General features: G+C 36.0%; 1 protein-coding gene across 6 annotated transcripts in view; it reads left to right on the top strand.

Annotated features, from left to right (window-relative positions):
- Positions 1-15,469, top strand: part of TOPAZ1 (testis and ovary specific TOPAZ 1) — a 130,549-nt gene that overhangs the window by 61,528 nt on the left and 53,552 nt on the right. For all 6 annotated transcript variants that reach the window (XM_045798364.2, XM_045798362.2, XM_045798366.2 and 3 more), the window contains 3 exons: positions 7,520-7,671; positions 7,872-7,964; positions 10,981-11,096. In XM_045798364.2, coding sequence (XP_045654320.1) covers positions 7,520-7,671; positions 7,872-7,964; positions 10,981-11,096 — 361 coding nt within the window. The remainder of the gene's footprint in view (positions 1-7,519; positions 7,672-7,871; positions 7,965-10,980; positions 11,097-15,469) is intronic.

Here is a 15,469-nt window from a genome sequence, read left to right as displayed (position 1 = left end):
TTAAATGTAATCCCCATGGTAATAACAAAGAAAATAGCTATAGAGTATACACAAAAAGGAATGAAAAAGGAATTTAAATGTTTAATAAAAAAATCAACTAAATACAAAAAAAGACAATGGTAATGCAGGGAAAAAGGAACAAAAAAGCTACAGGTATGCAAATAGAAAACAAATAGCAAAATGACAGAAGTAGCTACTTCCTTATCCGTAATTACTTTTAAGTAATTGAGTTAAACTCATTAAGTAAATGAGTTAAACTTTCCAAATAAAGGACAGATTAGCAGAGTAAATAAAAACACATGGTCCAACAAATGTTGTTTACAAGATATTCACCTTAGATGCAAAGACACAAATAGATTGAAAGTAAAAGAATGGGAAAAGATGTTCTATACAAATACTAACCAAAAGAGAGCAGGGGGTGGCTATACTAGTATCAGAAATAATAGGCGTTAGATCAAAAGAGGTTAAAAGAGACAAAGGACATAATATAATAAAAGTTTCAAAATAGTAAGAAGATATAATAGTTATAAATATTTATACATCTAATGACAGACCACCAAAATATATAAAGCAAAAACTGACAGAATTGAAGAGAGATATTGTTTTCCGGTAATAGTTGGAGACTTCAGTATCCAATTCACAATAATGTATAGAACAACAAGCTAAAAGAAATAGAGTATTTAACACAATATACAACTAAATCTAACAGACATATACACAATATTCTACCCAATAACAGTAACATGCACTTTCTTTTCGCAAACACATGTGACATTTTCCAGGATAGACAATATGTTAGGCCACAAATTAAGTATCAACAGGTTTTGGAAGATAGATATCACCGAGGTGCCTAGGTGGCTCAATTGCTTAAGCCTCCAACTGTTGATCTCAGCTCAGGTTTTAATTCAGCGTCATGAGTTCAAGCCCTGCATTGGGCTCCATGCTAGGCATGGAGCCTACTTTAAAAAAAAAAAAAAGATAGATATTGCACAAATTATCTTCTCTGACCACAATAGGATAATATTAGACATCAATAACAGAAGGAAAACTGGAAATTTCACAAAACTGTGTAAGTTGAATGTGTGAAACAAGAAATCACAAGAGAAATTAGAAAAAAAACTTACAGATGAAAATGAAACACAAATATCAGAACTTTTGGGATTCAGTGAAAGTGGTGCTAAGAGGGAAGTCTGTAGGTCTAAAGGCTTACATTAAAAAACAAGAAAGATCCCAAATCAACAACTTAACTTTAAAACGTTAGGGAAAGAAAACCAAACTAAACCCAAAGCTAGCAGAAGGAAGGAAATGATAAAAATTAGAACAGAGATAAATGGAATAGAGAATAGGAAAACAATGAGAAAATCAATGAAACTAAAAGCTGGTTCTTTAAAAAGACCAACAAGATGAACAAACCTTTAGCTAGATGGACTAAGAAAAAAGAAATTCAAATTACTAAAATAAAAAATGAAAGTCAGACATTGATACGATTCTATAGAAATAAAAACAATTATAAGAGAATACTATGAATACAATGAATAATTGTACACAAAAGTAAATAAATGAAATGGACAAATTCCTAAAAACATAAAACCTGCCAAGACTAAATGAATAGAAAATCTGAATAGAACTATAACTAGGAAGTCAGTAATCAAAAGTCTCCTGACAAAAGCCCTGCACCCAGTGGCTTCATTTGTGAGTTCTACCAAATATTTAAAAAAGAATACCAGTTATTCTCAGTCTTTCCCAAAAAGTTGAAGAGGAGGGAACACTTGATTACTCATTCTATGAGGCTGAATTAGTCATTATTTTGATACCAAAGCCAGGCAAAGACACTGTGAGAAAGAAAACCAGCGATCAGTATTCCTTATGAACATTTATACAGAAATCCTCAACAAAATACTAGCAAACCAAAGTCAGCATCAACTGAGAGGATTATACATCATAACCAAGTGAGATTTATTCTTGAACTTGCAAGGATAATTCAACATACAAAAATCAATCAGATTAATACACCACATTAACAGAATGAAAGAGAAAAACCACGTGATCATGTCAATTGATGCAGAAAAAGCATTTGATAAAATTCAACATTCTTTCGTGGTAAGAACACTCAGAAAAACTGAGGAATAAGAGGCAACTACCGTAATAAAAGACATACAAATGTCTCCCACTATCTGAAAGTAGAGTTCTCCTGTGAAAACTTTCATAAGCCAAAGTGGCATAAAGTGGAAAAACAGTTACCATTTGTAAAAGTGAAAATCCTCTTCAGTTTTCTTTCAGTAAGTAAAGATAGGTAGAGTCATACCTCAGAGATATTGTGAGTTCCAGTCCAGACCATGGCAGTAACATAAATATAGCACAAGAGCAAGTCAATGAATTTTTTTTCCTAGTGCATATAAAAGTTATATTTATCATTCATCAGGGAACTACAAATCAAAACTATGATAAGATACCACCTCACACCTGTCAGAATGGCTAAAATTAACAGCACAAGAAATGACAGGTGTTGGTAAGGATGCAGAGAAAGGGGAACTCTCTTGAACTGTCGGTGGGAATGCAAACTGGTGCAACCACTCTGGAGAACAGTCTGGATGTTCCTCAAAAAGTTAAAAATAGAACTACCCTATGGCCCAGCAATTGCACTACTAGGTCTTTACCCAAACGATACAAAAATATAGATTCGAAGGGGTACGTGCACCTTGATGTTTATAGAAACATCAACAGTAGCCAAACTGTGGAGAGAGCCCAAATGTCCATTGACTGATGAATGGATAAAGAAGATGTGATGTATATATATAGGTATGTGTATTGATGTATATATAGGTGTGTGTACACACACACACACACACACACACACACACACACACACACAATGGAATATTATTCAACCACCAAAAAGAAACCTTGCCATTTGCAATGATGTGGATGGAGCTAGAGTGTATTATGCTAAGTGAAATAAGTCAGACAGAGAAAGACAAATACCATATGATCTCACTCATATGTGGAATTTAAGAAAGAGAACAGGTAAACGTATGGGAAGAGGGAAAAGAAAAAAAGGACAGAGGGAAACAAGTGACTCTTAATGATAGAAAACAGTGGGGTTTATGGAGGGAGGTGAGTGGGGGATGGGCTGGAGGTGATGGGTGTTAAAGAGGGTACTTGTGATGAGCACTGGGTGTTGTATGTAAGTGATGAATTGCTAAATTCTACTCCAGAAACCAATATTGCACTGTATGTTAACTAACAAAATTTAAATTAAAAAAAGTTATATTTATTTACATTATACTGTAGTCTGTTAAGTGTGCAATAATAAAAAAACAATGTATATACCTTAATTAATTTCTAAAAATTCTAGCCATCATCCAAGCCCTCAGCAAGTCCCAACACTGATCACAGATCACTACAACAAATGTAATAATGAAAAAGTTTAAAATATTTCCAGAATTACCAAAACGTAATACAGAGACATGAAGTGTGCAAATGCCATTGGAAAAATGGTGCCATTAGGCTTACTTGATGTAGGGTCCCTGCAAACCTTTAATTTGTAAAAAATGCAGTATCTGCAAAGTTCAATAAAATGAAGTACAATAAAACAAGGTAGGCCTGTGCTAAGATAGGTTTTTCATACAAGTGAAGTGGCATAAAGCAAACTCCAGAGAGTGAGGGAAACCTATAGATGAAAAACCTACACACACATCATACTCCATGGTGAAAGACTGAAAACTTTTCCCCTTAAGATCAGGAACAAAGGTAAGCATACCCATTTTCATAGAGAACTAGAAGTTCTAGCCAGAGCGACTAGGCAAGGCAAGGAAATAAAATACATCCATTCTGAAAAGAAGAAGTAAAATTATCTCTGCACATTATCAACAATAGCCAAATTATGGAAAGAGCCCAAATATCCATTGACTGATGAATGGATAAAGAGGATGTGGTGTGTGTGTGTGTGTGGGTGTGTGTGTGTGTGTGTGTATACAACAGAATATTATGTAGCCATCAAAAGAATGAAATCTTGCCATTTGCAACAACATGGATGGAGCTAGAGTGTATATGCTAAGCAAAATCAGTCAGTCAAAGACAAATACCATAGATTTAACTCATATGTAGAATTTAAGAAAACAGATGAGCATAGGGGAAGGGAAAAAAAAAGAGGAAAGCAAACCGTAAGTGACTCTTAACTATAGAGAACAAACCGAGGGTTGATGAAGGAGAGGTGGGTAGGGATGGGCTAAATAAGTGATGGTTATTAGGGAGGACACCTGTTGGGATAAGCACTGGCTGTTCTATGTAAGTGATGAACCACTAAATTCTATACCTGAAACCAATTTTACCATATAAATTGAATTTAAATAAAAACTTCAAATCAAAAATTATCTCTGTTTGGAAATCATATGATCTTATATGTAGAAACCCTAAAGATTCCACCAAAAAACCCGTTAGAACTAAAATATGAATTCAGCAGAGTAGTAGTATACAGAGTCAACATGCAAAAATCACTTGCATTTCTATACACTCACAGTGAACAATCTGAAAAAGAAATAACAAAAACATTTCAATTTGCAATAGCATCAAAAATAATAAAATATTTAGGAATTAACCAAGAAAGTGAAAAGCATGTATAATGAAATCTACAAAGCATTGCTAAAATAAATTAAAGAAGACATAAACTAGTAGAAACACATCCAATGTTCATGGATTGGAAGACTTAATATTGTTAAAATGTCCATACTACCTAAAATGACCTACTGAAGATTCAGTACAATTCCTATCAAAATACCAATGACATTTTTTTGCAGAGATAGAAAAACCTATCCTAAAATTCATATGGTATTGCAAGGAATCCTAAAACGATTTTGAAAAGTAAGCTTGAAAAAGAATAACCTGGAGGAATCATACTTCCTGACTTGAAAACTTCCTACAAAGCTACAGTAATAAAAAAAAACAAAACCCTGCAGTACTGGCATAAAGGCAGACATACAAACCAATGGAATAGAATGGACAGTCTAGAAAAAAACCCTCATGTATATGATCAAATGATTTTAGACAATGGTGCCCAAGACCATCCAATGGAGAAAGGATAGTTCCTTCAACAAATGGTGCTGGGAATGCTGGATATCCACATGCTAAAGAATAAAACTAAACACTTACCTAACACTACATACAAAAATTAATTCAGAATGGATCAAAAACCTTAATGTAAGACCTACAATAATAAAAGCCTTAGAAGGAGTCATAAGAAGAAAAGCTTCATAACACTGGTTTGGCAGTAATTTCTCAGATACTAAAAACACAGGCAACAAAAGAAAAAGACAAATTGGACTTCATGAAAATTTAAAAATTTTGTCCATTGAAAGACAGTGTCAAAAGAGTAAAACTTCAACCCACAAAATGGGAGAAAATATTTGCAAATCATGTATCTAATAATGGGTTAATATCCAAAATATATAGAGAACTCCTAAAACTCAACAGCAAAAAACCAGCCTGATTCAAAAATAGGCAAAGTACTTGAATAGACATTTTTTGCCTGACGTACAAATGGCCAACAAGCACATAAAAAAGATGCACAACATCAGTAATCATTAGGGAAAGGCACATAAAACTATAGTGTAATACCACCTCACACCCATTAGGATGGTTACTGTCCAAAAAAAAAAAAAAAACACATTAGGATATGGAGAAATTGGAACCTTTGTGCACTGTTGGTGGAAATGTAAAATGTTACATGCGCTGTGGAAAACAGTATGGCAGTTCTTCAAAAAGTTAAAAAGAATTACTATATGATCCAGCAATTCTTCTAGGTATATACACAAAAGAATTGACACCCATGTTCATAGCAGCATTATTTACAATAGCTAAAATCTGAAGAAACCCAAGTGTTCAGTGACATGGATGGATTAGGAAAATTTAGTATATACATGCAGTAGAATATTATTCAGCCTAAGAAAGAAAGGAAACTAGCATATGTTACCACATGGATGAACCTTGAGGTCATCATGGTAAGTGAAGTCTGTCAGCCACAAAAAGACATGATTATACTTATGTGAGGTACTTAGAGTAGTAAAAATCATAGAGACAGAAAGTAGAATGGTGGTTAGTGGGAGGTGGGAGGAGGGGGGAAGGGAGAATTATTGTTTAATGAGTATAGAGTTTCAGTTTTATAAGATGAAAAGAATTATCGGAGGATGGGTGAACATAATGAATATATTTAATACCACTGAACTGTACACCTAAAAATAATGGAAGATGATAAATTTTATATTATGTGTATTTTATCACAATGAAAAATTTGCGAGAAAAAAAGCAAGTTCATGTCAAAAGCTGTGAAAACAGTCAAACCTTTTTCTCCCAACAGTTTAACCAAAGGAGATCATTTTAAAAGGAGAAGGTATATTAATATTTTAAGTTTTAAAAGTAACTCATGACAAAAGAAGGGGGGCTTCATGTCAATTAGTGTGGACTACTTAAACACTAACAAATTTTTTTCCAACTATGCTTTCTTTTTTTAAATGTATGCAGTGCCAGTGTTATTAATACAGTATAGTAGCAGACACTGAATTTCTCATGTTACCTGCTAAGATGGCAACTATGTAGATACTACAAAATGAGTAGCAGGAAGAATTCATCTGTATGTACCCAGGGAAAACTATTATAATATATAAAGGAGCTTTAAAATAAAGCTGAATGTTATTATGTTGTATTATTAACGTTGTGTAAGGTAATTATAACTTCAACATTAATTTTTCTTCTTATACTATTGAACTTTATCAGTAGCTCTTCACTTTCCCAAGCAGCACCAAGGAATCCAGATAATAAGAAGTATTTTGGGCAGGAATAAATACACAAAAATAAAACCCAAAGTAATTTTTATTAGGGCAGTTTCAGCAAAGGTGTAGAGATTTTTACCTGCAAAATTTTGAAATGGGGAAAAAATAATCAATGAGTGATCCCTTAAAAGAATTTTACTAAAATTAATGGGGAAAATTAGAAGTGGTTTAAGTGTTGTGTAGAAAATAGATTAAGGAATTGAGTTGACATTAAGAAATTACTTTCTCAAAGGAAATTAGTGTGCTTTGTAGTAGAATGTTCACAATCATAAACTGGAATAAAAAATATCCCTAGGATCAACATGTTGGGTGTGTGTTAAAATAGTCTACATCCATCCCCAAATTATACAGTTTCTCATACCTGACCAAGCCAGGCCTGAAGAAACCCTGAGAGTATGGCTCCCTCAGAGTTCCTGTTGAGACCATGTTGTATGAGGCAACTTGGACCTATTTCTTGTGGTTAGCATATGAGTTAGCTCTCTGTCTAGTACCTACTGTGCTTGGTTGACTTCAAATGTTATTGTCGATAACTTTTGCTTTAATTTACTTTCATCAAGTATTGCTGATATGGAAATGTACCTTTGAAGAAGATGAATTTATACTACTTAATCTTTTAAATATAGAAAATTTGTCTAATTTAAGAAAGATAAATATCTTAAAATCAGCAAATGACTTTTATATGTTTTTATTTTTAGTAAACACATTTATGGATTACTACTGCAAGTTTCCACCGGGTATACACTTTGATTTACAAGTGCTAAATGACCTTCTAAATTCTTTACTCAAACATTGTTTATTGAAAGAAGTATTTCAGGTAGTGAACCTCAGCATAATGGTTAAAATGCTGGTAAGTAACCTGAAAATATATACTTTTCAATATTGTAAGTGAATTTCTCTGTTATATTTCTTGTTTGTATAATTTAGCAGTTAAATTTCTGTGTTTATTGAATACTTCCTAGAGAACACTTGTGTTTTTCAGCATAAATGATTTTGAGAAACTTAAGGTAGAAGACATGAAAATGAGTGTAATTTTTTTGTTTTATCCAGCCTGCTCTGAAAATATTACTAAAAATATTTGAACATGTGGCAACTATGAAATTAAGGAATGCTGTACCTGCTTTAATTGATATATTTTGCAAGGTATGCTTTTATTTATTTATTTATCTCTTTTATTCTCTGATAGTGGATAACCAAGAAAATAATTCTTTCCACTTACTCTTAAACTGCCTTTTACTCACATTCTTGATGCCAAAGAATTCTATTTTCAGAAAGAGTTTTTTTCCTCTGGGAATAGAATTTATAAACATATTCCAGTGACTGATAGGCCTTCCCCTTAAATAAATCATTCCAAGTGTTTGAGTTTCTTCCAAATTTTTCCTTGTGGTTGAGTTCCAATTTCAAAGCATTGTGGTCTGAGAATATGCAGGGAATAATTTCAGTCTTTTGGTATTGGTTGAGACCCGTTTTGTGACCCAGAACATGGTCTATTCTTGAGAATGTTCCATGGGCATTAGAGTAGAATGAGTATTCTATATATATCTATGAGGTCCAACTCATCAAGTATGGCATTCAAAGCTCTTGTTTCTTTGTTGATCTTCTGCTTTGGTGATCTATCTATTGCTAATAGTGGAGAGTTGAGGTCCCCTACTATTAACGTATTTTTATCTGTATGTCTCTTTATTCTGGTTAAGAGTTGGCTTGTGTATCTAGCTGCTCCCCTGTTGGGGGCATATATATTTATAATTGTCATATCCACTGGTTGGATTTTGGGTGCTGGGAAAATTGGTCAGCTACATGCAAAAGAATGAAACTTGACCACTCTCTCACACCATACACAAAAGATAAGCTCTAAATGGATGAAAGACCTCAATGTGAGACAAGAATCCATCAAAATCCTAGAGGAGAGCATAGGCAGCAACCTCTACAACATCAGCCACAGCAACGTTTTTCATGACACATCTCCAAAGGCAAGTGAAACAAAAGATAAAATGAACTTGTGGGACTTCATCAAGATAAAAAGCTTTTGCACAGCCAAGGAAACAGTCAAAAAAACTAAGAGGCAGCCCACGGAATGGGAGAAGATATTTGCAAATGATGCTACAGATAAAAGACTGGTATCCAAGATCTACAAAGAACTTCTCAAACTCAATACGCGAGAAACAAATAAACAAATCATAAAATGGCAGAAAATATGAACAGACACTTTTCCAATGATGACGTACAAATGGCTAACAGACACATGAAAAAATGTTCAAAATCATTAGCCATCAGGGAAATTCAAATCAAAACCACACTAAGATACCACCTTATGCCAGTTAGAATGGCAAAAATTGACAAGGTAAGAAACAACAATTGCTGGAGAGGATGTGGAGAAAGGGGATCCCTCCTACATTGTTGGTGGGAATGCAAATTGGTACAGCCACTCTGGAAAACAGAGTGGAGGTCCCTTAAAAAGTTAAAAATTGAGGTACCCTATGATCCAGCCATTGCACTACTGGGTATTTACCCCAAAGATACAGACGTAGTGACGAGAAGGGCCATATGCACCCAATGTTCATAGCAGCATTGTCCACAATAGCTAAATCGTGGAAGGAACCGAGATGCCCTTCAACAGATGAGTGGATTAAGAAGTTGTGGTCCATATATATGATGGAATATTACTCAGCTATCAGAAAGAACGAGTTCTCAACATTTGCTGCAACATGGACGGGACTGGAGGAGATAATGCTAAGTGAAATAAGTCAAGCAGAGAAAGACAATTATCATATGATTTCTCTTACCTATGGAACATAATAACTAGGAAGATCGGTAGGGGAAGATAGGGATAAAGAAAGGGGGGGTAATCAGAAGGGGGAATGAAGCATGAGAGACTATGGACTCTGAGAAACAAACTGAGGGCTTCAGAGGGGAGGGGTTGGGGGAATGGGATAGGCTGGTGATGGGTAGTAAGGAGGGCACGTATTGCATGGTGCACTGGGTGTTATATGCAACTAATGAATCATCGAACTTTACATCAAAAAAATAAAAATAAAAATAATTTTTTAAAAAATTAAATAAATCATTCGAAGCACTCCAGGTGACTTCTTTCTGATTTGTGAAGTCCTCTCTACACCTTAAAGATGATTAAAGAAAACTCTCTTTATCAAAAAGATATGAGTTCATTTATTAACAAAAATAAATACACAGATCAATATATAAGTTCCAAATCATGACTAAAACAAAGAAAGTAGATAGGGAGAAACATGGAGGTTAGGAATTGATTTTTACATTGGCACTAAACAAAAAGAAAGAAGAATTTTTATGGCGTTTTAAAAATATATTAAAACTTGTACTTTTGGATACTTACTGGTATTTAGCACTGCCCAGCCATCCATTTCAGAACAGGCTAATATAAAAAAAAAACCCTCCCATTTTCTTTAAGGGACAGCATTGGAACCACTCCAGCAGAATGTACAAATATTTCGATGAATACCTCTAGATCCACATTACAAAACTTGACAGAATTACCTGCCTGGAAATTGTTTGAACCAGAAATTACTGATTACCACTAGTAGCTTTAGAAAACCTCAGTTTGAGGGGCACCTGGGTGGCTCAGATTGTTAAGCATCTGCCTTCGGCTTAGGTCATGATCCCAGGGTCCTGGGATCAAGCACCACGTCTGGCTTGTGGCTCAGCGGGGAGTCTGCTTCTCCCTCTGCCTCTTTCCCTGCTCATGCTCTCTTTTTCTGTATCTGTCTCAAATGAATAAATAAAATCTTAAAAAAAAACCAAAAACCTCAGTTTGATACTTCTTAGGAAGTTTACAATCTGGGATGAGATAAAAACACAAGTGCTAGTAGGCTAAAGATGAAATGAGTACCAAACAGGAGGTATGGGTGATAAATTCATTGAGATAACTTAGAAAACAGAATATTCAAGTTTTGATTTCAAACATTATTTTCATTTTCACTTTAAATTCTTGAAGTAGGGTGTCTTACTGTGGTTCTCAAATATTGGAAGAAAATATGCTTCAGGTTTTTTAAGTGAATTTTAATTCTACTTGTCTCCTTGTTTCACTTTTTTCCACCATTCTCATAGTGGTTACATACTGGTTTTCAAATCTCATATTTGTATAAGAATGACTCTTTTTTTTTTTTTTTTTTTTTGTCCTCTACAGTTTGTTGAAGCTGGGATGGTATTTGACCCAGAACATTTTAACTATATTGTCAAGCTCTTATACCAACTACAGGCTTCCCAACAAGAAATAAATGCAGTTCTGGAAATGAAATCCAAGTAAGTAAAGTCATTATAATTAAGGTTAAATTTTATATACATACATGTCATATATGTATTAGGGGCTTATAAAGGATGAAAGCAAAGCACTTATTTATCACTGTTCATATTCCAAACATCTAGATAGTGGCCCACTGTAAGCCTTTCTCCCATCTCTTGGCTATGTCCTAGTCACATTATCATTAGTCGGGCTGTCTCTAGACAGCCCTCCTGGTCAGCCTCACCAAATCTTTCTCTACCTGATTCATCTCAGTTCCTGGCACATCAAGTGTAAAAGGAATCCCTTATCCTCTGTTTCAGAACTAACTTAATTACGCCTGATGCACTCTCTTTGACGTGAATAATTTTTCTTTCTTTCATTGCTTTTCATGTTAGCTAAATAAAATACTTTAATGCCTCTTCTTCATTCTTTCTCTCTCTTGTTCACTTTCTCTTTGTAGCTTATGGGCATCCCAAGGCCTTTTTATTTGGAAACCTATGATAATTATGAGTAGTACCATAATATACCTATATTGAGAAAAAGAAAAGCCATGACTTTTACAGAAATTTTAATTAAACTATTACATACATAGTATTACTAATTGTAAGTATTTAAAGGAACCATAACTTTTCAATGAAATCATTTTTTAAAAAGTACAAATGATATTAACCAACAAAGTCCTTAAGAATGCCTAGAAAGGGAGGAGGAAAAAGATGGTGGAGGATTAGGGGACCGTATTTCAGCTGGATATCTACCAGACTATCCTGAACACCCATGAAATCATCCTGAAATGTAAGAAGATACATCTAGATATCTACAAACAAACATCTCCCGGCGCTGGGTACGAAGGTACGAAGCGGGGTACGAAGTGGGGTACGAAGCGGGGAGCCATGAATCTGCGCACAGATATCGGAAGATAGACGGAAGGGGGAGGGAGCTGCCGTGCTTAGGCGCTGGGAAGCAGAAGCCTCCTGCATTGGGGAGCAGGCTGAACTTGCAGACTGGTAGGCTCCGGGAAACCAGACTGAAACCGGGAGTTTGGGAACATGTGCACGAACCAGACTGAAACTGGGATCTCGGGAGCGCACGTGGGAACCGGGGGTGGCTGGCGGTGTTAGAAGCACAAAGGACAGAGACGTGCTGGCCCTGGGAGTGAGGACTGGGAGAACGGCTGTGGGGCACACAACCCGTGACGCTGCGGGTTTTTAGCAGCACTGACAGAAATGGACTTAGAGTGGCCAGGAGAGCTCAGTGAAAAGCAGACTGCGATCTCTCGGTTCTGAGACGGGCTTGGATATGGTCACTGCTGCTCTGACCCTCTGAAGAGTCACAGAAAGCTACCAGGGAAAGCTGCAGGAGAAGAAAAGCTTGGAAAAACTGGTTCTCACTGTGCCCATCCCCCCCCCACAGGGGACAGGGCAACTCTACCCAAACAGGGTTGCCTGAGTATCAGTGTGGCAGGTCCCTATCCAGAAAGCAGGCTGGAAAAACAAGAAGCCCACATCCCTAAGGTCCCTATAAAACAGGTGCATCATGCTTGGGTCCTGGTCAATAATTTGGGCTGTATATATCCCCGCAACCACACCTCATCAGAATGACAAGGAGGAGGAACCCCAACAAAGGAAAGAAACAGAGACTGAGGCCTCTGCCACAGAACTATTGGATATGGATATAACCAAATTGTCAGAAATGGAGTTCAGAATAACAACGGTTAAGATGATGTGTAGGCTTGAAAAAAATACCAATGAAAATATAGAATATCTAAGGGTGGAAATGAGAATGAATCTGGTGTAAATTAAGAATAGTAAGTTGTGGTCGATATATACAATAAAATATTACTCAGCTATCAGAAAGAACGAGTTCTCAACATTTGTGCAACATGGACAGCACTGGAGGAGATAATGCTAAGTGAAATAAGTCAAGCAGAGAAAGACAATTATCATATGATTTCTCTCATCTATGGAACATAAGAACTAGGAAAATTGGTAGGGGAAGAAAGGGATAAAGAAGGGGGGTAATCAGAAGCAGGAATGAAGCATGAGAGACTATGGACTCTGAGAAACAAACTGAGGGCTTCAGAGGGGAGGGGGTTGGGGGAATGGGATAGACTGGTGATGGGTAGTAAGGAGGGCATGTATAGCATGGTGCACTGGGTGTTATACAAAACTAATGAATCATCGAACTTTACATCAGAAACCAGGGATGTACTGTATGGTGACTAACATAATATAATAAAAAAACATTAAAATAAAAAAAAAGAATGGTATGAATCAAATGGAATCTACACTGGATGCTCTGATGGCCAGGGTTAACGAGGAAGAAGAACCAATTAGTGAGCTATAGGATGAGATGGTAAGAAAGAAAGAGATGTGGCTTAAAAAACTCCACATTCAAAAAAAAAAGACTATGGGAGATTATTGACTCAATGAAATCTTCCAGTGTCAGAATCATCGGCATCCCTGAGGGGGTGGAGAAAGAGAGAGGTCTAGAAGAGATATTTCAACAAATTGTAGCTGGGAACTTCCTAATCTGGCAAAGGAAACAAGCATTTGTGTCGAAGAGGCAGAGAGGACCCCTCCCAAGATCAGTGAGAACAGACCAACACCACGTCATATAATAGTACAATTCACAAATCTTAGATCCAAGGATATAATCTTGAAAGCGGCTAGGGGGAAGAGATTCCTCACACACAGAGGGAGGAACATCAGAATAATGTCAGACCTGTCCAGAGGGACCTGACAAACCAGAAAAAGCTGACAAGACATATTCAGAGCACTAGGTGAGAAGAACGTGAAGCCAAGGATACTGTATCCAGCAATGCTGTCATTCAGAATGGATGGAGAGACAAGGACCTTCCAAGACCGGCAGAAACTGAAAGAATATGTGACCACCAAGCCAGCCCTACAAGAAATATTAAGGGGGGGTTCTATAAAAGTAAAAAGACCCCAAGAGTGATAACAGAAATTTACAATCTATAGAAACAAAGACTTCACAGGTAGCATGACATCATTAAAATCATATCTCTCAATAATCACTCTGAATGTAAATGGCCTAAATGCTCCCATAAATGCCACAGGTTTGCAGATTGGATAAAAAGATATGACCCATCCATATGCTGTCTACAAGAGACTCATTTTGAACCTAAAGATACATTCAGACTGAAAGTGAAAGGATGGAAGGAAAGGATTTCACACCAAGGGCCCTCAAAAGAAAGCTGGGGTAGCAATTCTCATATCAGACAGATTAGATTTTAAAGACTGTAGTTAGAGATACAGAAGAACACTATATTATTTTTAAACGGTATATCCAACAAGAGGATCTAACAATTATAGACATCTATGCCCCCAAAAGGGGAGCAACCAGATACACAAGCCAACTCTTAACCAGAATAAAAAGACATATAGATAATAATACGTTAATAGTAGGGGACCTCAACACTCCACTCTCAGCAATAGACAGATCATCTAAGCAGAAAATCAACAAAGAAACAAGAGCTTTGAATGACATACTGGACCAGGTAGACCTCATGGATATAGATAGAACACTACACCCTAGAACAACAGAATACTCAGTCTTTTTGAATGCACATCGAACTTTCTCCAGAATAGACCATATACAAAACAGGTCTCAACCAATACTAAAATACTGAGATTATTCCCTGCATATTCTCAGACCACAATGCTTTGAAACTGGAACTCAGTCCCAATGAAAAATTTGGAAGAAACTCAAAGACCTCGAAACTAAGAACCATCCTGCTTAAGAATGATTGGGTAAACCAGGAAATTATTGAAGAATGAAGCAATTTATGGAAACCAATGAGACGAAAACACATCAGTCCAAAACCTATGGGACACTGCAAAGGTGGTCCTTAGGGAGAAATACATAGCCATCTAAGACTCACTCAAAAGACTAGAAAAAATCTAAAATGCAGTCTTTATATTCTAACCTTAGGAACCTGGGGATGGAACAGAAGAACAGGTCAAACCCACGATGAAAAGACGATTGATTAAGATTAGAGCAGAGATCAATGAATTAGAAACCAGGAGAACAGTAGAGCAAATCAACAAAACTAGAAACTTGTTCTTTGAAAGAATTAGTAAGATCGATAAGCCACTGGCCAGACTTATTCAAAAGAATAGAGAAAGGACCCAAATTAATAAAATTATGAAAGAAAGGGGAGAGATCACGACTAACACCAAGGAAATAGAAACAATCATTAGAAACTATTAACAACTATATGCCAATAAATTAAACAACCTGGAAGAAATGGATGCCTTCCTGGAAACCTATAAACTACCAAGACTGAAACAGGAGGAAATTGATTATCTAAACAGACCGATTAATCATGAAGAGATTGAATTAGTGATCAAAAACCTTCCAAAAAACAGGAGTC

Source organism: Ursus americanus, chromosome 20 (genome assembly GCF_024610735.1).
Source record: "Ursus americanus isolate L20-20 chromosome 20, mUrsAme1.1.p, whole genome shotgun sequence".
Taxonomy (NCBI): Eukaryota; Metazoa; Chordata; class Mammalia; order Carnivora; family Ursidae; genus Ursus; species Ursus americanus.
The sequence above is the reverse complement of the archived record's forward strand: the minus strand, read 5'-3'. Positions and strand labels throughout refer to the sequence as shown.